Source organism: Neovison vison, chromosome 1 (genome assembly GCF_020171115.1).
Source record: "Neovison vison isolate M4711 chromosome 1, ASM_NN_V1, whole genome shotgun sequence".
Lineage (NCBI taxonomy): Eukaryota > Metazoa > Chordata > Mammalia > Carnivora > Mustelidae > Neogale > Neogale vison.
This window is the reverse complement of record NC_058091.1, coordinates 7774312-7797235: the sequence shown is the minus strand read 5'-3', so window position 1 is coordinate 7797235 and position 22924 is coordinate 7774312. Positions and strand designations below refer to the sequence as shown.

The 22924-nt window shown below is 47.3% G+C and overlaps 1 protein-coding gene across 1 annotated transcript in view; it reads left to right on the top strand.

Annotated features, from left to right (window-relative positions):
• IGF2R (insulin like growth factor 2 receptor) overlaps positions 1 to 22924 on the top strand; it is a 95845-nt gene that overhangs the window by 1320 nt on the left and 71601 nt on the right. Inside the window, exon 2 of the mRNA XM_044242810.1 lies at positions 17441 to 17580. Coding sequence (XP_044098745.1) covers positions 17441 to 17580 — 140 coding nt within the window. The remainder of the gene's footprint in view (positions 1 to 17440; positions 17581 to 22924) is intronic.

Here is a 22924-nt window from a genome sequence, read left to right as displayed (position 1 = left end):
CAGTGAACTGGTGCTTCCAGGTTATATTTCAGAATGAAGTTGAGCCCGCTTTGAGCTGAACTTTGAGTTTGTGGGGGGGTTTACGGGATTCTTAGTTTTCCCTTGTATCAGACATGGTCTAATTTGTACCCCTGAGTTTAGAACTCGCAGAGAACACTATTCTAAGGAGAGTGAGACTGAGCTCACAAAAGAAATTCTTTGCAAGGTCCGTGTTCTTTATTTCTTTTCCCTTTTTGGGGAGGGGGGAGGAAGGCAGACTGGAGTGTTTACTGCACATTCGTTAATAGGTTAGGTGGCTGCTCTAAGATGCATATTACACAGTAATGAGCATGGTACACGGAAAAGGGGGTCGACTTCTGCCAGGTCAAGCTGCGGTTAACATTTAAAGGAGGAGGTTTTGGAATAATGGCTGCTGCGACCAGTCCTGTTGGGAAGAAAGTAACTGGGCTAGTGGTTTTGAAGTCTTGGCCCTGTTAACAAATTGGAATTTATTTTTTAATATTTAAGGTTAAAGTTGGTTTTGATCGCAGAAACATGTAAGTAGCTGATAGGGGGTTGGTGGGGGGGGGCTTAGTTTCACCGAAAGTGAGTCCTCCAAGCGACTTGAATTTGAATCTGCATTTGTTAACCTCCTTTTCGAGTGGAACATGGCTTCTGGGTCCAGTAGGAAATGGCCTTTGTATCTTCAACTTCGCAAATGCTAGAGAGTGCTCTAGGGTGATATGCATTGTTAGTGGGACCAATGTGTGCTCTGCAGTCTTAGGATATCTTTAAAGTTGGCGTGTTTGCTTTTTCTTCCAGATTTCCTTAGGACAGCAAATCTCCCCGTCCATTCAGGGGTGGGCTTGGACACATTTCTTTTCCGTGTCTGTTACTGCTCTGCGGTTTTGTGTTGAGACTTCTCCAGAGCTGTGCATAATCTCAACTTTAAACTTAATATTCCGCCAAATGAAATTCTTCCTATTTGTTCTTGTTTTAAGTGAATACCTTGGCTTAAATGCTTGTTAAGACATTTTTGGGGGGGGGAGTGTCAAAAATCTGTGTGTACTTTTATGAGATAACGCTGGCTGAAATTCCTAACTCTAGCTTATACTTGGAGAACAGGAATGCAAGCTGATAATTTTTTAAATCCAGTATGAAAAGTTCTACTTAGTATCACCAAAGCGGGTTGTGTTAAGCTGTCTTTCTATTCTGTCTCTGGGAGTCCATTTGTCTGAAATGTGAACGACCCACCCAGATCCTCCCCAGAAGTATGAAAAGCAGACTGTACAAGTGTTATTTCTGTGTAGCTTCATCAAATGGCAGCAGGCCCCAGGTAGACATCGCAGTAGACACAAGGATCACATCCCAAATATTTGTAAATTGCTTGTTTGTAACACAGAACATACTTTTTTCCACCGAAAATTCTCTTGTTCGTTGTGGTTTGGCATCTAGGGCAGTCACCAGAAACCCGTCATCTATGCCACAGTTTGTGGTGCCCAGACACTGTACATCTTTAACTAGCGCCCTGCTAGTAAATTGTCATTGTCTCTCAATAAAAGAGTTGGGTCCCAGGAAGCAACTTCTCTCTTACCCAGTTCTCTAGAACCAAAAAGGATACTTTTCATCTGTGATCCCTTAGAATCTCAGGGAGGGAAGAGGAGGGAAGTTGAGTAGGCTTCAGGGCTGCCAGCAAGTCACCTGGTGAGGCCCGTGGGTGAGGGCAAAGCTGAGGGCCAGTTGTGGGCCTGCTGTCTTCTGGGGTAAGGAGGTGGCAGGGGTGTGGTTCCTGCAGTTCGTTACTGGCAGGGGTGACGGAAGCAGTGGAGAACTATTGGAGCAGGACTTGTGCTCATGGAGGAGAGAACAGGTCTCTGTGGGTTGTGCACTGAAAAGCAGGGGCAGGAAAGGCTATTTTCCCAAAGGCATGGGCCTCTACCGAGTGCTTCACGTGTCACTTCTTAGAGCGCCTTAGTCGAATGTTTTCTAAGACTCGAGATGATTGCTGTGCCCGGTGAGCCCTGAGCTGGAGAAGAAGTTGGTGGATTCTTCGTCACTCAGCTGTTTTGGGAGGTGGTGTGCTAGTGGAAAGAACGCGTTTCCTGAGGCCAGCGTGACTGGCTGTGGGTCTGGCATGGACACAGGGCCCGGGGAGGGAGGAGTGTTCGTGCTGCTGAGGAATGTCTGGAGGTCAGTGGGGCTGGAACAGTGAAAGCAAGTGGTAGGAGGGCAGAAGCCAGGCCATGCAAAGTCATCAAAAGTCACCAAAAGTGACCAACATGCTCTCTGCTCGTCTTTAGCCTTACTCATCACTGTGTGACTTACACTTTGGAAACTACCATTTTACATCATATGTGGTAGATGGGTTTCCATTTTGTTTAGGTGTTAACATCCTAAGGGGTCCTAACAGTTTACACTAGTTATAAAATAATGCATTGGGCTGCTTGATTTAAGTAAAGTACTTTATAATTTATTCAGAACAAGTTTTCCCCCAATTGTTTGGGTACAAATGCTGGAAAGTTTTTATTATATTGAGAACAAGAGAATAATGAAGCCAGCTGGGAGTTGAGGTTGGTTTGGTTGCTGTCTCTAAGGAGATTTTTTTTTTTTCTGCAATTTTTCTGAAGGAACAATGCTTATATGCTTAATTTGGGCCACATGTTGAACCTGGACCACATCCATTTGTGTGTGCAATTTCTTGCAACAATAAGTGTGTGTAGAAGCCCAAGGTTGTTAATTATGGGTACATTAGATCTCATGCATTAATTCTTAGAACAGCACCCTGACGAATTCCTAGGAAACGAATTCTTGGAGGGATTTCACATCTTTTATCAGTGTTTCGTAGAAGGATTTTTGAAAGATGGAGTTGAGAAAAATAATTCATATGTTCATATTTTGATCTCAGCATGTAAAACTGGATCGTGCTGGTCAGAGGATTCATTAGGGTCTCAGAACGGGGACTTAGTGGCAGAAAGTAGCTCATTACTTTGGAGGTAACATTCTTTTTCTTTTTTTCTTGACCCCTCCCCCCCACCCCAGTTGTGGGGATCTGTCTCATGGTAGTGCCCCCATTGGTCATTGACAGTGTATGAGAAGGTGGAAGTGGCTGAGATTGGGTATACCTATGGGTCCTTTGTGTCTTCCTCATAGCTGACTCGTGACCATTGAGGGATAGAAGCCTGAAATTACACCGATAGTGTCTCCTCATCTTTAATCCTTGCAAGGTGACGTAGGATTCATTTATTCCTCAATAATTTCTTAAGCAGAGGGACAGTTGGGTGGGCCAGAACCGAAATTGGAGCCACCACGAATGGAATGGCGTGGTGGTGAAATCCCAGAGGACTGTGCTGGCCACGATTGCCCTCCCTAGGGAGGCAGCAACCATGCACACCATTCTCCAGTTATTTTTGTTAGTTTTAAATAATGTCATTTTAGTTTTGATTTTCTCTTTGATCTAAAAATAATCTAGGTGTTAAACTAGCTTTTGGCAATTATAAATAAAAAGCTGTTGAGTATTTGCACACAAGATTTTGCATAGACTTTCCTTTTTTTCTTAAGTAGATATGTGGGAGTGTCCGACTATTCGTTTTGTATTGTCCATTGTCCATTTTGCCTTCCCACCAGCGTTATATGAGAGTTTCAGTTCTCTGTCCTTGTCAACACTTGCTCTTATCAGTCTTTTTAATTTTGGCCATTCTAGTGGGTTCGTAGTGGTATCTCAGTGTGGTCTTAATTTCCATATCCCTGACTCATGATGTTGACTATCTTTTCATGTGTTTATTTGGACAGCCTTCACTAATGCCTATTAAAACCAGTCTTTTGTCACCCTCCTCCCCAATTCTTTTGGGGAGGGGTCATCTTAACAAGTTTTAAGAGCTCTGTATGTGTTCTGAGTACAAGTCCTTTCTTCTGTCTGTGTAATGTGTACTGTGAATATTTTTTCCTGGTCTTTGGCTTGCCTTTTCATTTTAAAAATATGTACTTTGATCAACAGATACTTTTAAATTTTGATAAAATTTAGTTTATCCTTTTTTTTAATGGTTTGTGTTTTTTGTAACTTAAGAAATCTTTACGTATGCTAAGGTTTCTCAGTCTCAGTCCTAATGACATCTAGGATGGGTAATTCTTTGTTGTGGGGGCTGTCTTGTGTATGGAGGATGTTAAATTGCATCCCTGTCCTCCACCCAGTAGATGTCAGGAGGTAACCCCCTGCTCCCACCCCAGTTGTGACCAGCAAAAATGTCTTCAAACGTTTTAAATGGCCCTTGGTGGGCAAAATTACCTCCAGTTGAGAACCATTGGTCGACTCGAAGGCCGAACAGATTTTCTCTTATGGTTTTCTAGAAGTTTTATAGTTTTAACTTTTATGTTTAGTCCTATGTTCAATTTTTTGGATTAATTTTTGTGTATGATAGGAGAGGCTGAAAGTTTATTTTTTCATGAATATATCTAGTTCTGTTTACTAAGATTTTATGTAGGATGATTAAAGCTGTTTTTAAGTGAGACTAGACGGTAATTTTCTTTGCCATGCTGTTCTTGGCTGAGCTTAGCATCAAGAATATATTTGCTTTGTGGAAAAAGCTAGTTAGTTTTTAGTATTTTATATGCTGTGGGAAAGTTTTGTGTAAGATGGGTGTTTTCTCTTCCTTAACTGTTGGTAGAACTCATCAGTAAAACTCTCTGGGCCTGGTGTCTTTGAGAAGGTAGAGCACCGTGGAGGACTTGGTGTGCTTATGCTTCCAGTTTTCCCTTCTTTTTGTATCTAGTCAGATTTTCTAGTTTTTTTTTTAAGCCACTTTACAAAAAGTCTATATTTCCTCGGAAATTGTCATTTTAATTTTCCATTCATATATAAATGTACAGCATGCTCTTATATTTTTGAAAATACTCTTTGTCTTTCTAGGTGAATTTTTAAAAAGTTCTGATGTCTGTGCATTTTTGTCTTCATATTTAGTAAAGATTTGTCTACCTCTTGTTTACCAGCTCTGTCACTGTGTATTTTCAATTTTATTAATTTCTGCTTTCTCTTAATAACATATTTGAAAAGCTTAGATCTTTGAAGTCCTTTTACATAATTAGATGAATTTAAAGCTATATGTTTCTTTGTTCCAAGGACTGTATCACTCAGAGCTTTGTTACATGTTTGTTAACATTTAAATTCTAAATAGTTTCTTTCAGGAATCCAGAAGTCCTAGCTGTTTCAACTTCCTGAACCCATTGGTTGTTTAGAATCATTTTTCTCAAGGCAAATGGATAATTCCACTCCCCCCCACCCCCAAACCATTGTGGCTAGTGAATGGGGTGGAATTTATTGACATTTCCCTTGTGGCTTAGCACCTAGTCAAGTCGAGAGTATTCTGTGTGTTTGGAAAAACTGTTCTTCGTTTGGGGAAAAGTTTCTGTAATTCAGCTTTTCTTTATTGTAACTAATTCTTTGTCCTGCTTGACTTGTCTTTAATACTTTGTATCTGGCTGTTACCTAGAGTTCCAGGAGAAAGTCTTGTCTCCCCTCTCCCAGCTTTAGCTATTCTGTTGCTCGTAAGCTCTAAAACTTTGCTGTTGTTTTAAAAAAATTTTTATTTCAACAACTTGATGTATAGTCACGGCTGCCTGTGAATCTGTCCTTCTGGCTGCCACAGTTTTCATCGTTCCTAGGAAGATAGGTCGTAAAGTTCTGCTCCAGTTGCTCCATTAATTCTCCTTCCTTGGGCTTGTTTTCTTTTGTTGGTAGTTTGTCCTCGTTTTCATGGCATTGGTGCCCTTTTGATGACTGGTGATTCTTGATTGTGGTCTTGGCGGTGAGTCTCCTTTTGGACATTTGTTGCCTGTCCTGGTGCAGCTGTGCAGGGTAGGGCTGGAAGCAGTTGTTGGATCTTGGCTCTAAATGGTTTCAGAGGAGTTTGGGGGATGGGCGAGGCGGGCCTCTGGCTGATGCATCTTGGTGTCTGCTCTTCAAATCTTGGGACTTTTCTGCCCTCGCAGGTATCACCCCCAGCCTGCGCCTGCCAGGAGATAGCTGATAAAGCCGTGTTGATTGCAGTTGGCCAAGCGCAGTGTGTCCTGCTTGCACTGGAGGCTCGAGGGCTGGAGTATTGAGCTGACTCTGGCAGATCTCCTCTCTCTGGGTCTCAGTTCCGTCCGCGGGAGCGGGCAGTGGCTGTCTTGGGTTTGAATTTGGACCCCTCCCTTTATTAGTTGCTAGGAGTCAGGCCAGTTATGGGTCCTTTCAGGCCTTAATTTCCTTTTGTGTCAAACCAGGGTGCTAGTCAAGTTTTTAGGGTTGGTTTGAGGGTTCAAATGCATTTCAGTGCCTTTCCCGGCCTCAGTGTTCGCACATGGCGGTGGCGGTGATGACTACTTTCTGTCTGTGAGCTGGAGTTGCTGCATTTATCTTCGTGGTATTTTTAGCCTGTTACCCTGCACCCCCGGGTTCTCTATTAGTGCCTTGGGGTTTCTGCCTCAACCAGAGAGCATTGCTTCTTTAGCCGTTTTCTGCATTGGCACCTCCCCACCCCCGAAAGACTCCTTTTGAGAAAGAAACGTTTCCATCGTCTGAAAAAGTTTAGAAACCACCGGACTGTGTGATTCTCGGGGTCCATTTTGCATCCAGAATGCTGTGGTTCGGAGGTATGCATCCTTCAGGATTCCTTCAGTTGTGAGCTGCAGAAAGCCCCACTCAAATTCCCTTAAACAAGGAGGAGCTTCATGATGGGAGGTGTAGGCTTTGGGCGGATGCCAGATGCCATATGTCAGGCCGGCCCTGGGCCCCTTCCTGCAGTTTTCTTGGCTTGTCTTCCTTCCTGGGGTGGCTGCAGCAGTTCCACCGTCCAGGGAAAGAGAGAGAGCCTCCTTGTTCATCTCCTGTCCGGGCTAAGAAGCCCCAGCTGACTTTTGTGTGGGTGTCAGTGGTCAGCAGGGGCCCCTTCTTAGCTCTCCATGGGCTTCCCTGGATGGAGGGGGATGGGTGCTGGATTCTGGCTCGGGAAGGCAGGCCAGGGGTGGGGGGTGGACGCGCAAGCACTTCCTCAGCTCTGCCGGGCTGCTCAGCTGCAACAGCTGCTGCCGGAGAGGATTTTGAGGCGCCCGAAGCCCTGTGTCATCTGCCTATTTTGGTCTCTGCGTTAGCCTGCGCGGGGGACAGGTCGGCGCGCACCCTTCCCAGCGGTGGAGGTGCGGGGGGTGCCCGTCGCTCCAGGTCCTTTGAGCATGAAACTTGCCCTTCAGAGCAGCTGGAGACCTTCGGGGGGGATCCTTCTGTGAGCTTTTGTGTGCTCTGAGATCCGCTGGGGCAACTGGCCTTAGCCTAACGTCAGGAGGGCAGCTTCCTTGGGTGGGGACAGCAGATCCTGACACCGGGCGAGTATTCCGGTGCGCGGGCGGCGAGGAGCGCTGTAGGAATTAGAGAGATCGTGAAGGTGTTACTCAGTTTTGCTTTCAGGTAGGGAGGCAAAGGTTGCCGGAAGTGGGAATGGAGGAAAGTGGCCTCTGAAATCCCGTTGCCCCTGGGCAGCCTGCAAGGGAAGTGTAGGAGCCTGTCTTTTCAGTCAGAGCCTTTGGGCTGGAGGGTGCAGATGCTCCTCAGGGCCCGCCCAGGAGGATGCACCGGTGGACTTTGTGTGTAAAATTCACTTGTTGCCCTCTGTGGGTTCTCTCCACCCTGAAGCCAGTTACACGATGTTTTGTATTGAAAACCAAAAACTCCCCCGACACTCCCTGCTCTCTGCCCCTGGTCTGAAAATAGCAAGCCAAACCACCAGAGTGGAAGTGCTCAGAAGTGGATTCCTAGAAGTGACAGGGCGCATCTCCACTGAGTCACCCTCTCCTTGTTCCTCGGAGCGCCTTGGCCTGCTGCGTGCTGTACACGTGTGCCTCACCACAAACAAAGTGATAAGCCAACGTGGCTCTCTCTTCCGTCTCCGTAGAGTTGGCCTTTGGTTGACATTTTGGTGGGAAGGGCTGCGGGCGGGTCCCTTCATAAGGAAGTGTGCGCTCCTCCGGGGCCTTTCTGTAAGATGACGACAAGCGGAGACCACGAAGGCAGTGCCTCAGCTGGGGACCGTGTGTCAGGTGCTCTGGTGGGGAGCACGCTGATGTGGCTAGGACATGGCACAGGGGCCGCTGTGGCGTCTGAGGGAAAAGGAGGAGAGGGCTGGAGGGGAGGTGGAGAAGTAGCTGGGGGCCAGGTCCCATAGGCCGCTGTAGTGACTCTGGCTTTTATTCCAAGGCCGGTGGGAGCCCTGGGAGGATTTTGAGCGGAGGAGTGCCATAGGTGGGGGTGGCCCAAGGAGAATGCTGGGACTTTTGATACACTGGGGAGGCAGTTAGAGTAGAGGGGACCAGGGTTGTAGCAAACGGTGGTGAGGAGTGGTTGGAGTTGGGTATTTTGGAAGGTGGAGGTGATGGATTTCTTGATGATTGCTTCTGGGATGTGAGGAGAGAAAGACAAGCACAGGTTTTACTTGAGTCCGTGCAATTGGAAGTTGCACTGCAGAGGGAATTGCTGTTTTCGGAGCTGGGGAGAGCCATGGCAAAGGCAGGTATGGGGGAAGACAAGGCAGTGGTTTGGCCATGTTGATGTTGAGATGCATTCTAGCATCTGATTGGGGAGGTCAAGTGGGCAGCCAGACTGTGCTTTTAGGGGTTGAGGGCAGTGCCTCGGGCTGGGAATGTCAGTTTGGGAGCTGCTGCATAGCTGGAAAACACTGGAACAAGTACTTAGGAGTCGTGGAGGCCAAGTCTGAGGGACCCCATTCCTGGAGGTCTGCCGGATGCTGGGGAGCCTGCAGGGGGAGCTGATGAAGAGCTGCCAGGGAGATGGGATGAGACCCAAGAGAGCACAGTGTTCTGGAAGCCCAGGGAAGATGGGGTTGTAGGAAGAAAAGGGGTCGGGTATGTTGAATGTGGAGCAGTTGAGTACCACGAAGACTGAGAAGTGACCAGGGGGTTTGGCAGCGCAGATGTCTTTGGTGATGATGACACAGGTTTTGGGGGAGGGGTGGGTGAAAGCCCAGTGGGCTCAGAGGGAATGTGAGAGCATAGGCTGTGCACACAGTAGGTTTGGAGTTTGCTGTAAAGGGATCAGAGCCGAGGGTGGGCGCTGCGCTGGCGTGTGGGGCCAAGGGGAGTGTTGTAAAGAGCGCAGTCTCTCACGGAAGGCCGGTGTGCGGAAGGGAGCGATCGGGCACAGAGGGAAAGGGAGGCCAAGAGAGAGGACACAAAACCCGGGTCTGTCCCCAGATAGGGAACAAGTCTGGCAGCCAGGGCGGGCCTCCGTGGAGAGAGTGTGTGAGGACGGTGCAGGTAGATTTGATGGAGATGAGGAAGTTTCTGTTTTAATTTCCATAGTGAACCAAGAGGCAGGATATCTGCCGAGGGTGGCACTTGAGCAAATGGCCGCCTTTTCTCTTCAGGTCCCGTTCGGTTGGTGATGCTTCTCCTGTGGCCCTGTGCTGGAGGCGGCATGTGCTCTGAGGCAGGACAGACCTCCTTCAAGTGTGGGCTTTGTCACTTTCTCAGCTCCTGACAGGAGGCAAGGCCCTGCGCCTCAGAGGGTCGTCATTCTGTGTCTGAAGGGGGGGGCAGCACCTGCCCGGAGAGGTTGGGTGAAGTTGAGTAACCGTGTTTGCAGATCATTCAGCAAAAGCGTGGGGCAGAGAGTTGCCCGACAGATGTTTCCTGTATTCTTCAGAAAAGCTCTTGAGGGTGAGGTGAGATAATGCTGTTCTTTTGAGAGGAACTCACGACGGTGACTCCTGGCCTGGCACCAAAGCCGTGCCCTGTGCGTATGTTTCCTTTTCCCCATTGGCAGTTGGGTTCTTCCGAGCTGCAGGGGCCAGATTGACATTTGAACCCGGCATCTGCAGAGCAGAGACGTTTCTTCAGTGTCGGCCGCGCCGGCCTGCTGAAGACCGGCCCTGGCCGCGGCCTCGTCCGTGTCGCAGCTGAGCGGCCTGCCCGTGGCTGGGGCCGCAGACCTCGCTGGTGCTTTGCTCTCGGAAGGAACGGCGCTGGGGCTGGGAGGGTTTTCTGGGACACTGGTGACAGCTTACGAGGGGACGGAGCATTATGGTTTGAATCCTGTGCCGTGGGCTGGTGGGTTGGCTTTAAAAGCAGTTGAATTCAGGCATCTGTATAATTAAGGAGGTGTAGCCTGTAATCCAACTTTTCTTTATGCATATGAGGAACACAGTCTGTGAACATCCAGGTAATTACTCTGATTTTTAAAAAATCCTCAAAGAGGGTTTAGAGTTGAAATACAGGCCCGCATCCTAATAGCGGACCTGGCCCGAGTTAAAAGGCCACGGCGTGGCGCAGAAAGGACAGAGGGTCCTTTTTCGGAGGTTGGTGTTGTGGAGGGGCCCTTGCCAGTGGACTGAGTGAGAATTCCACACCTCGTACTGTGCTGGAACCTCTTTAGGAAGGGTATGTGCCGTCCATTTTCTCCTGCTCCTCTGCCAGGGTTTCAGATTCGTCAGGCCTCTGTTCTGGTGGCAGCTGGTGGCTACGTGGCCCAGGCGTGGGTAGGCCCAAAGTGGCTGTCTTGTCCTGAGAGAGCCCAGGGGGCAGCGGGTGTTTGTGTGTGTGTGTGTGTGTGTGTCCTTAGGGCCCCCCCCAACCCCCAGTCTCTGTCTCTAGCTCTCCCAGCTCTGTGGAGATGGCCCGAGATAAGGGCCTGCCCCCTCCACTTCCTGGCCAGCGTTATGTGACATTCCTTTAGGAGGCTCTAAGCCAATGTACCTTTTTTTGTAAACTCCATATCGAAGCAGCCTGAAGCCTTCTATGGATCAGATGAAAGCCTTAAATCCTAGTCCCTCAAAAGTTCAACGTTCCTGGTCATGCTTTCCCTCACAGTGACTTTGTGCAGCAGCTGAGTTTCATAGATGAGGAAGTCGGGGCTCGGGAGATTAAGTGTGTCCCACACAGCTGGTCAGGGTGGGGCGGGAGTTGGAGCCCTGTCTGTGGGCTCCTGCCTCTTGCCATGGCACCTTTCCGAGTGAGGCTCACCTCCCTCTCTATTTCACACGACCTCTGTTAGTCACTCATGGTGCTGGTTTTAAAACGTTGCTGGGCCACCGCCTCACCCATCCCCTAGCGCCCTGGGCTCTGGTGCTGCCTTAGAGCCTTTCTTCCAGCTGGATCCCTCTCTAGCCAACTGGCTTCTTGCTCCCCGACCCGGTGTAGCCACCTGGGAAAACCAAAGACTAATGTCTGGCACTTTCTTGCCTTTTTTTTTTTTTTTTTTTTTTTTTTGTTCAGGCCCCATATCTATATCCACAGCTTTGTGGGTTTTTTAGAATAGGAAGTGAAGTACTTCCTATATAAGCTTTTGCCATGCTGTGTCAAACTCATGTGTCCCCTGGCCTTGAGACCAGGATGCCAAATCAGATTCTTCTCTTTTAGTGTGGGCCGCAGAAAGCTGTTGACAACAGTGGTTACATTAAGCTCTTGACATTCTGCTGCAAATGTCCATTCTGGAAATCCTGCCTCTTTCCGCGCTCTCCTTTCCCCCTGTGTCCCCCCTCCCCCCTTCTTAAGTTTAGGAGACTGTTCCAGATTTTTGAAGGTTAGAGAGCTCGATATACGAGCTGAGAAACTATCTGGTAATGATAAGAGGCAGAAGTGAGCCAAACGATTTCCTGAGTATTCCGCAAGAGGACTTGGATGCAGGCCAAAAATTGGAAAATCTTTTTTTGATGTTCAGGTTGGAAAGACTTTTCGCTTGTCCCTAAAATTTTAGATTTGCTGCTCACTCTGCATTCAGAAAAACATTCCTCTGGCTAGTTCCTGTGCTGTGTGAATTTAGCCGGTGTGTTACCAAGCTTTGTTTTTTTTTTTTCTTGAAGAAACCAAATTATAGATTCACACATGCTTATTAATTTTATTACTGATTCCATCATACCTCTGTACGGCTTTATAAACCAATAATTAATTGTAGGCCAGTAATAAAAAGTTTAATAGCTTCATGACCATGACCATAACCCCAAGACTCATGGAGTGTGAGGGAACTGAGGTGCATTTCGGGAGTGTGACTTGATGGCAGAAAGCGTGAAGAAGCACATCAGGTTCGTGGGGCTGTTTCATGTTGGGGGGAAAGAACTCAGTCTTCTAAGATTTTTTTTTTTTTTTTTCCTCTAAGAGGTTGGGCATATCCTACATTTTATAACGGAATTTTATGTACTCTATTTTAGATGCTAGTGGTTTTAAAAGTGAAAGAAAGCCAAATTCCATTTTGTAAGAGTTTGCAGTTTTGCAGATACACAGTGATCACAGAGAGGAAAACCCGAGACGCATCCCAGGAAGACACCAGCCTCAAAGAGTTTACACAGTCTGTCCAGTCTGGCTTTTTCTTGTGAATTTCCTTTCTTTCGGACGGACGTATCGGCCTTGTTCAGTGGGCGTGGCCCTGCATTTCTCCGTTAGGCTTTCTGGACTCTGGGCAGCTGTGTCTGGTCACCTGGCTTTGCTGCTTCGTCGTGCCCCTGGCTGGGTGTGTTCTTGCCCGGCATGGGTTGTGCATGTGGCCTTTGCTGGACCGTGTTGGAAAAGTCGAAATGCCTTCCTGTCTCGGGCTTGGTTGACAGAATGCTACTTGTGTGCCTCCTTCTCGTGGTAATCTGCCAACACCTTTCAGGATATTATGAAATTTAAACCAAATGAGGTTAAAATGGAACCTCTGTGCCACCGAACAGACACGGACTGACTGTGGTCGTCCAAGACACTTTCGGCTGAGGCTGTAGGAGTTGCAGTCCGGGCTGACAGTTTTAAGCTTCCTTTCAGGGAACGACTCAGCCTGCGTGCTCACTTTTTATGGTGAAATTAGTTGTCCACGTTTAGGGCATATTTCAGGAGCAGAATTCACTTTAAAATCAGAGATGACTTAAAGACATTTACCTTGTGTGTGACTTCTGTCCCCGTCCCTTTTCCCCAAGGGATCTGAAGGAGTGACGGTAGGATGTTTCCCAGTTACTGGTGACACTGTTGGACTCTTGGTTGGGGTATCAAAGGGCAGCTCTCTGCTGAGCTGAGTATTCCTTTAAGGGAGGGTGAGTCAGAGATGAGTGTCCCTCTTGGTGAAACCCTCTACCAGCTTGGATCCACAAGGCGGGCGAGGGCAGCTGTGGGAAGGGGCCCGAGGGATACGCTTCCTTAGAAGGCACTGGGTAAGGGAAGAGTTTGCAGAAGGTGGTGCCTTTGGTGGTTGGCAGTTCAGAAGAGCGCAGACGTGGACGGGGTAGAGAGCAGAAGTGTGAAAGTGTGGAGGAGAACTTGAGTTGGGAAAGTTGCGGTCTCTCAGGCAGTGTGGCCCGGGGCAGTCTGCATCTCGCCCAGGTTTGTGGCCTTTCCTCAAGGGCCACCCTCCGGTGCATTCGCGCATGCTGGGCGCCTGTGCAACACAGGATCTGTCATTTTAGTGGCATTTATTGTGACAAGATTTAAACTAGACTTCTGTGGACTGTTTCGTCAGTTGCAGTGTTGTAATTGAAACTATTTTCTGGGAAGTTAAAAAAAACTTTGAAGAATTGAAAGTAAATGAGGCAGTTCACCTTGGTGGTTAAACACTTGCCCTTGGAGCTCAGACGGACCTGGCACATTCCATACCTGCGTGACTTGGGGTGAGGGGCTCGATCTTCTGAGCCTGGGAATCTTTGGCTCCTGGGCCAAGGTGCTCAGGACGGTGGAAGGAAGGTGGCTTTGCTGGGAGAGCCATGCTGTGCTCCATCCTGGTCCACGTGCTGGGGGACAGGGGAGGCCAGGACTGCCCCAAGGAGCACACGTTGTGTGTGGGCCGTGTCATAGAGCTGGTGTCACAGCTGCGGGTCCAGGGCACTTCCTGGGTCTACACGCTTGTCTAGAAGTGTCAGGTGTGCATGGAAATGAATTTGGTTTTTTTGAGAGTTGGAAGGGGGCGTCAACTTCCTACACCACACGCTGGAAAATGGGGTAGAATGGCACGGACCTTGCTTGCTTTTGCTCGTTTTCAAAGCCAAGGTTCTCACACAGGTGGTGCGTCCAGAAGAGCAGTTCTACTGGGAACGGGCTGCCTCCTCTGAGGACGTCGGCCGAATTCCGCAAGGCTGGGACTGTGGGCAGGGCAGCTGGGTGCTCTTTCCCATTGACCGACTTCTTCCTTGGGCCTTTGTAGTTCTCCCTGCTCCACCTCCTTGCGTCCTGTCATGTCCCGTCATTTCCCTCGGAGCCGGTGCGGGGTAGCGTAGAGCCGCGGTGACCTGGAAGACTTGATATGGGTTTGAGTGTTAGAGATTCAAGGAAATGCCCCTGGGCTCTCATCCCTGCCTTGCTGCAGGAGGCCTTCGCCTAGCTGACACACTCGAGATGCACACGTGCACACTCTCATGAGTGTGTGTGTGTGTGTGTGTAGACCACCTTTCTACACAGCTTGCAAATAATTTCATCCAGAGGTTTAGTGTGGTATAGATTAGAGACATACTATGGTTGTTCCTTCCTGTGATGAAGGACTCTACACCCGGTATTTCGGGGTGGGGTTGTGGGGGGTGTCGAAGGTGCCAGCCTGGAGGGGCTGCCCTGTGGTAAGTGGTTATATCAAGCCCCAGGAGAAAGCCAGCACTCAAATACTTGCATAGCCTCATCACTCCTCACTCCCGAGCCCACTTACCAGTTTGATGAATCTTGACAAAGCAGTTACGAAATGCAAAATCAGAAAGAAAGAAAATCAGAGGAACATTTTTCTTTCTAGGGACACTGATTTCTAGATAATCAAGACAGTATTCCCCATTTTCCTTTTTTTATCTCTCTTTCTGCTCCCTAAACACACACTCTTTACAACTACCTTGTTTAAATATCAGCTTTGCAAAATCAGCAGTGGATTTCTGTTTTTAAGAACAGTATAGCATTTTAGGTACCGTGCGGATTTCTATAGATTTGATTCCTAGCAGTCGATTCATTCTAAAATGATACCTTTATGTATCGCTCTCATATACTTAGGATTGCGAAACACTTTCATGATGTCACTCTTCAGGTTTTAGATTTGATGTCTAGTATCCCAGAAAAACGTAGTCATTGCTCTTGAATAAGAGGTTAGCATTTTTCTTTAATTAACTGTAATTAATAGAAAAGTTTTACTAATACTTTGCAAATAAAAGCACTGGCTTAAAAATTTAAGGAAAGCTCGACAGTGTGTTTGTGCGGTCTTCCTTCAAGAATAAAATCGAACGGTGTGGTTCAGTCTGCAAACCCCCCCGCCGACCCTCCCCGTGTAGTGGGCCTTGCCCATCTCCTGGACCTCACCCCCGCTGCTGCTGCTCTCCTCCTCCACCTTGCCCCAGCCACACTTCCCTCTTCTCCATCAGGGTGCTAATAAGTTCATTCCTTCTGCGGGGCCTAGCAGTGGCTAGTGCAGCTGCTGGAATTTTCTCTCCACCATATCTTCCCCTGAGTTGCTCCTTTTTGTTGTTTGAGTCTCAGGGCAAATACAGTCTCAGAAGACTTTTCAGTCTAAATTGGTCCTTGCCCATTTCCCAGCACTCATGATTTCGTTTTTGCCAGAGCACTTAACTCAGCATACTAGTATGTGAATTTGTTTACCTGTTTTCTGTCCCCCCCCACCCAAGTATCTACTGGAGTTGGGGGACAGGGATTTACTGGTCTGCTTTGATCACTGCTGCACCCTTGAGTGCCTTTGCAGGAAGTCCTTAAATATTTGTGAAGCAAATGAATAAAGGTTAGTGAAGGTCAAAGGAAACAGGCCTTTATTGATGACTTTCTCATGCCTGGTGGTACTTGGGGTATTTTCTTTTGCCTTTAGCCTTCCTGCCTTTAGGAGATAACTATAAGGGGTTACTGATAAAGAAGCTGAGTTCAAAATGGGTGATTGCTGGAGGGAAGACGGGTAGGGGGATGGGCAAAATGGGTGAAGGGGAGTGGGAGGGTACAGGCTTCCCCGTTTCATCCCCTTTCATGGGGATGAAAGGCACAGCCTAGGGAACAGGGTCCGTGGTATTGTAATAGCCTTGCCTGGAGGCAGATGGTAGCTGCACTCGTGGTGACCATAGCATAAGGAATAGAGATTCTGAATCACTGTGTTGCACACTTGAAGCTAAGGTAACATTGTGTATCAACTACACTTGAAGAAAAGCGACATTCAGTGGTAACCGCTTACTAGCGTTACCTCCAGGCCTGCGCCGTGGGAGCACACCGGAGCACACCGGCCTGTTTTTCAGGTTCCCAACCACGGCTGTCAGAACCAGGGGAGCGTTGGGCCACCCTGCCTGAGTGCTTCCGTGTGCTTGTGTCCCTCTGCTTCTCGGCAGGTAAATTTGATCAGCCCTAGGTTCAGGAGAGTGCTTGGCTCCTTGCCTGTCAGCAGCCCCACTTTTGGGGCTCCTTCCTTACTGGACAGGGCTGTCGGGGGGAGGGGAGGGCTGCCTCTAGGCAGGGAAAGCCACGTTGCCTTGTGTTTTGTGCCGGTCTTTGTCCCGAGGCCTGGGGCAGGCGGGCTCTGGGAAAAGCACGGCTGCTTCTGTGAGCTGGTGCTTTCTACCATCAGGGCGGTCCTGCTCTGGGGAGATTCACTCCCACACCTGAGTGGTCTCAGGACTTAGCCATCTCTCCCCCAACCAACTCCCCAGTAGGCTGAACCAGAGCAATTCATATGTAACTTCTCCTCAGCAATGCAGTTGAATTAATACAGTATCTTCCATTTTGCCAGGAGCTTTTTAGTTCCTTTCCTCATTTCCTGTCTTTAGCCTGGCTGAGGAAATGACCCCTATTTTACAAACGGACAAAACATTCTCACCAGGAAGAGTGGAGAATTGAGAATAATTGTTTTGACAGAACTGACAAACCATTATTTTGTCCCAAGTATGCAGATTGACTCCTGAACAATTAACTCAGTATTTACTTTGCCAGAGGCTTGAATGGAGAGTGAGTTTTAATGCATGTTAAATGCTTGATGGAGTGGATCAAGCTAAAGTAAATTTTGTCTGATTTTGAGTCAGATAGTTGATTTATTGCACAACTTCTTGTTAGTTTGGATCTGAACTGTAGCCATAAAAGGTAAAACCAGAAGAGAATTGTCTTTCATGCCATAACTAGTTTTTATATAACATTAAGTAAAAAGTCCTTTGGCTTTTCAGCATTCCGGTGTGATTGGAAGGGTTACGATCGTATATTCAACATAATTCTTGAGCAGTTACTTGTGAGAGTTGATATTCTTAAATTGTAGAATATTTAAGTATTTTGATCATGGTCAGTCTTGTGGCAGCTTCAGGGCGGATTGAACCAGAACGAGGTGGTATTTAGTGGTTTGTGCCCTGGCTTCTATTCAACTTAACATAGTTTGACTTTAGTATTTTTGGCTGATGAAAGTATGTCTTCTAGATTGTGGTAGTCTTGAGTAAAAGTGGCTTTAATCTGAAACTAGGGAGAAGTTTAATTATTGGCAGATCAGTGACAGTGACATATTGTTTTTCTTCCTTTCTAGTTATACATGGGAAGCTGTTGATACCAAAAATAACATGATTTATAAGATCAGCATCTGTGGAAACGTGGATGTTGCCCACTGTGGGTCATTAAGTGCCATTTGTATGTACGACTTGAAGACAAGCACCTATCATTCTGTGGGTAAGTAGAACTACCCTTAAATTACTGGATGTATAGGATCCCAATTTTGCAAAAATGACTATAGCTATCGACTCATAAGCTTATATACGCTTATATTATGTAATATACCTTTTCTGTTTTATCGTGTGTTAAAAGTAAGAATTTATATGTGTCCAGCGTGAGATCAGATTAGGTTATTTCCATCTAGCGCAGTAACAATCATGATGAATCATGAAGAGTCATGCACATTTGTATTTATTGATACAGAAGGCTGTTTCCTAGATGGCTCTGCCTTCTCTTGTGTTTCTCAAACCCGGTCTTTACTTTTCTCCCTCCTTTAGGCTCATTTCTTCTAGTGCCCGGCCCCTTCACCCCTTCTGTGTCTGCTTTCCTCTGCACTTCTCAGAGTCTCAGGCTCTTACTGTTTATGTGCCATCAAAGATGGTCATTGGTTTTAGGCTTATAGTAAAAATTTACAGTCCTAAGGACGGCCAGTCTAGGAGACAAAAGTGCAAACTTTCCTTTTAGGGCTCATTTTATTTCCCCAAATGCCCTTCTTTTGGGTTAGGATCCCTTTCTTCAGGTGAGGAGGATGGGTTCAGGTTGGCGGACAGTGGCAGCCCTGCTGAATCACATGGAGCAGGAGAGGGGGCGATGACTAACGGAAGAGGCGGAGGGCTGACCTACAGGTGTTTCCCTGGGTTTGGTGGCATGAATGTCCGCGGTGACCTTGGACCAGGGCAGTTAGAACAGTGAGATGTGATGGTGAAGGACAGTCATGAGGTGAAGACCGTGTGTGACTGGGGCCAATGTGGTAGTGGGGAGAGGCTACTTGCCAGGTTTTTGGAGTTTGGGAGGGTCAGCTTGCTGTGGTAGCTCTGTTGTTTTGAATGAAAATTCCTGAACAAGGCTAAAAAGGGTTTTTAGAAAGCAATGTTTGGATGGACAGGAGTAAGTCTGTGTGGCCTGCTGGTGGAGGCAGCTTCTGTTGATTCCTCTCTCTGCCAGCAAGGGCACTGTCTGGACTAGAAACACTGGTAAGAGGGAAGCGAGGCTCGGGGCAGAGATCTGAGAAAGCACCAGGTTCTGAACTCTTGGGCTGGACAAATTTTATTTTGTGACCTACTTAAAGTCGTGCAACGAGGCGGCCAACTTCCTGCTGTTCTATTTTGAGGATTCGTGCAGGGAGGCCACAGGTAGGCCTGTTGGTCACTGTGACTGAGTTTTTCAGAAAGAGGAAAGGGAATCTTCGTCATGACTTTATGATAATATTTGACGATAGTATTTCTGACTGATGAGAAGTGCAGGGGAAGGGATGGATACTGGATGCGGATAAGCAGGTGTCACTGGCAGGGTGATCTGTGAAGTTGGAGAGGCTGGACAGAATTTTAGAATGACCCACGGTGGGTTGGCTTTGAAAGCCCGCAGGAGAGTTGATTTTTTCTGAGATGTAAGTAGTGGGTCCATTATAGATTCTTCGTGCCAGGAATGGGGGAGGTGATCTGCTAAAATGGGTTTATAGAAAGCTGGGCCCAACGGAGTAGGAGGTTGGCTAAAGGGGAGAGGCCAGAAATAACTAGCTGAATTAAAAGTTAAGGTACAGGTTGACTGTGAGGTGAACGAGCACTTTCCCAACTCCTTTGACTTGCAGACATGTGTGACGCAGATACTTTCACTCCTGAAGGGAGAAAATGGCCTGCCGGATGGTGGGCCCTTTCTGCATTGTCCCTGCTCTTCACCTCAAGAAAGCAGACTAATTTGATTGAATGCAAGTGCCCTTAAATTAGTAGATAATCTGGAATCAGATCTGATTTTGCCAGTTTGTGTTGCATAATAGAAATAACGGAATTTGTTATTATGAATTTGGTTTCATAACTAATTAATAACTAAAGTTGTGCATTTATGTGCCAAGCCTTATGTTTTTTAAGTAAAATATCTTGTTTAGTTCATTCAAAACTTTCTGAAGTAGGTGACTTCATTTTCCCTTTTTATAAATGGAGAAATGGAAGCCCAAAATGGATACAGGAGCTTGTCAGAGGTTCCATGATTATGGATTCAGATGTTGACAGGTGGACTCCAGAGCCTGCAAACTTATTCTGGGCCATGTTGCTTTGTGAGTCATGGGGACACACTGGACAGTGGCAGAGCTAAAATGGGAACCGTGATGGGAAATCCAAACTCTCTGGCTCTGAGAGGACAACCGAGAAACTAACTTCTTAGGAACTTGCTAGAAAGGAGAGAAAGTAAATTTTTGAAAACAGCGACAAAAACTGGAGCTCCCAGTAGATCAGAGGAACAGAAAAGCTAGTATAGCAGTAGATTGAAAATAAATGAGAACTTCAGTATAACCACAGGTTGGGGTGTAGTTTAGCTATTTGTCCGTTAGGAAACCGCTTTAGACCTTTCCTTCATATCCTATAACAGAATTTTCAGATCAGTTAAAATTAAAATGACAATAGAACATTGGGAAGAAACCTAGCAAAATAGAAATATAATCTAGGGGAGGTAGGAGCTTCTCTTAATACATGGTAAGACAGACAGACAACCCAAGGAAAAATGGCAACGTCTAAAGACAAGGCGGCTCACAAAAGAAGAATCCCAGATGGTCAGTCCGACTTCATTAGTAGCCAGGTATAAATGCAAATCAAAGCGATAATGAAATCTCATTTTTCTTGTATCAAATTGGCAGAAGTTTAAATGGTTGAATCACAGAGCATTGGCAGGGAGCCTAGAAACAGGCACATGCCTGTATTGCTACGGGGAAGATGGTTGTAACTCTTTTGGGAGGATAATTGTTGATGTGTGTTTTATGGTACCCACAAAGGCTGCTTTTGTACTTAGAAATGAATATTAAGACCTCAACTTTGGTTTAAACAATATTACATTATTTTTGATTAAAAAATCATATATTAGTTCTTCCTTAGGCAAATGATATTGTTCCATATATAAATCTGGCAGAGTTTAGCAGTCATTTTTATGGGACCTGTGAACAGCATTTGCAACCTTGTTGAATTGTCTGCCCCAATTTAAAATTTCTATGTTTTTACATTTTACCTATTTGATTTCCTTTTAAAGTACTTAATGTGTCTGATCTGACAATTAGAACTTTAGTACTAATAATGATAAATTCAGTAGTTTAAATTTGTAAACACAATTAGTCTGAAATTCTCTTAGATGTTCTAATACTGCGTCACAAGTCTTAGTCAGCTGGTCAGTTACAAGCTGTGGATCGACTGGAGTCATGACACTGAACTTTGCCAGTATGAAAAAATACAGAATACAGTCACATTTCTCGTGCCATCCCAAATGGTAATTCTTTGGTCTTAATTTAATTAATCTTTCTGAGGGTTAGAAGCTATACATCTACTTCAGGAAGCCTGTTACCAGCCCACAGAACTGAGGTGTAACATACCCAGCAGGAAAGAATGTTAATTGTGGTTACTTACCGCCAAAGCCTGTGATTCTGACCGGCTTCTTATTGATGACCTGGACAGGACACAAGGAATCCCGTTGTGGTTGCTGCATCAGGTGCCTTCATTTACTCTAAGGAGGCTGGCCCCTTACTTCAGATGACATTTGTATTGTTGATATTTTGTGTGCACTCAGAGAACTCTGGAACAGCCATCCAGGTTGATTGCTGGATTGAATTCTGCATCTCTGACTCTTAAGATGTAAAAATCTCTTTTCCTGTTAAGCCCTGTATTCTTTCATTTTCTTAAAACTGTATAATTCTTTTGGCTATTGAAGATGATAATCTGGTTCAGTTTTAGATATAACTCATGCTTTTGTCTTATTTATGGCCTCTCCTGATAGTCCGACAATAGCTGTTAAATTTTAAAGCCTATATTCCCATTACCTACTTTTGTAAATCCTACCAGTAGAGAAATTAGCACTGTACATAGATTTTGGTACAAGAATTTTTTTTTTGGTATCATTGGTAACTGTGGCAGATATGCTGGCACAACCTAGCTGTATGGGGCTGGTTTGGTAAATTGTAACATATTTTATTCTGATTTACTTGATTAAGTCATATCTTAAAAGAGATATGTATAAATTATATTTTGAAACAGCCAACACTGAATGTCCATTTATTTATTTATAACAAATACTTGAATGAATCAGTCACTAGAACAGACAAAAATCCCTTTTCTTGTGGAGCTTACATACCAATAGAGTGGGGGCTAGACAAACACAAACAGTGGCTAGGTAGTGCGCTAGAACGTGATGAGTGCTGTAAAAAAGAAAAGGAAGAGTCAGGGGTGCTGGAGGTCTCAGGAGTGTGTGTTCAAGAATATTAAATGGGGGTAAGTATCGCTGAGAAAGTGACATTTAAGCAAAGACTTAGAGCTGAAGGAGTGAGTCAGGTGGCTCGGGGAACAGCCAGTGCAGGGGACAAGGGGGAGTATCTGAGCGGGGAGGGTAATTGGTGGTAGCAAGAATAGAAATCTCTTTTGAAGAGTTTTGATATAAAGAGGAGCAGAAAAACGAGGCAGCAGCTGTGGGGGGCGGGAAATTGGGTAGAGAGGATTCTGTCTTCATTTGGTGAAAGAACCTGTGAATAGTACACGTTGAAGGACACGACACAATAAAGAAGGGAAAGGAAAGTGGGTAACTGGGGAAGCCTTGCCGGAGCACATTGGTGACTAGCACGGGGAGGGCTGTCTGCCTGCCTGACAGGCTCTAAGCGGTGTGTTCGGGAGGCCTGGTGGCCGCGCGGTGGGCCCAGCGGCCGCCTGCGATGTCGGGATCGCCAGCGCTTGGGGCCTCAGCGAGGCCGAGTTGCGAGCTCGGCTGGGCTCGGCCGGGGACGGCGAGGGTTGCAGGCGAGGCCTGGTAGGCCTGGAGCGCGGCCTGGTCTGGCGGACTCGGGTGAGCGCGGCCTCACGCGTAGGGTCTGCAGGACCCGGCGCGGCCTGGCTTGTAGAGCGTGGCCTGGTCTGGCGGGTACGGGCGAGCGCGGCCTGGCGGGCCTGGCGCGCAGGGTCTGCAGGACCCGGCGCGGCCTGGCCTGTGGAGCGTGGCCTGGTCTGGCGGGTACGGGCGAGCACGGCCTGGCGGGCCCCCTGGTTCGCAGGGTCGGGAGGACTGGGCGCGGCCTGGCCTGTAGAGCGTGGCCTGGTCTGGCGGGTCCGGGTGAGTGCGGCCTGGTCTGGCGGGCCCGGGCGAGCGCGACCTGGAGGGCCCGGCCTGGAGAGCGCTGTCTGGCGGACCCAGCGCGTAGTCTGGCGGACCCGGCGCGGTCTGGCGGACCTGGCCTGGAGACCGAGGTCTGGCAGAGTCGCCATGACCTGGCGGGCCCGGCAAGCGCGGTTTGGTCTGGCGGGCCCAGGCGAGCGCGGCCTGGTCTGGCGGGCCCGGCCTGGAG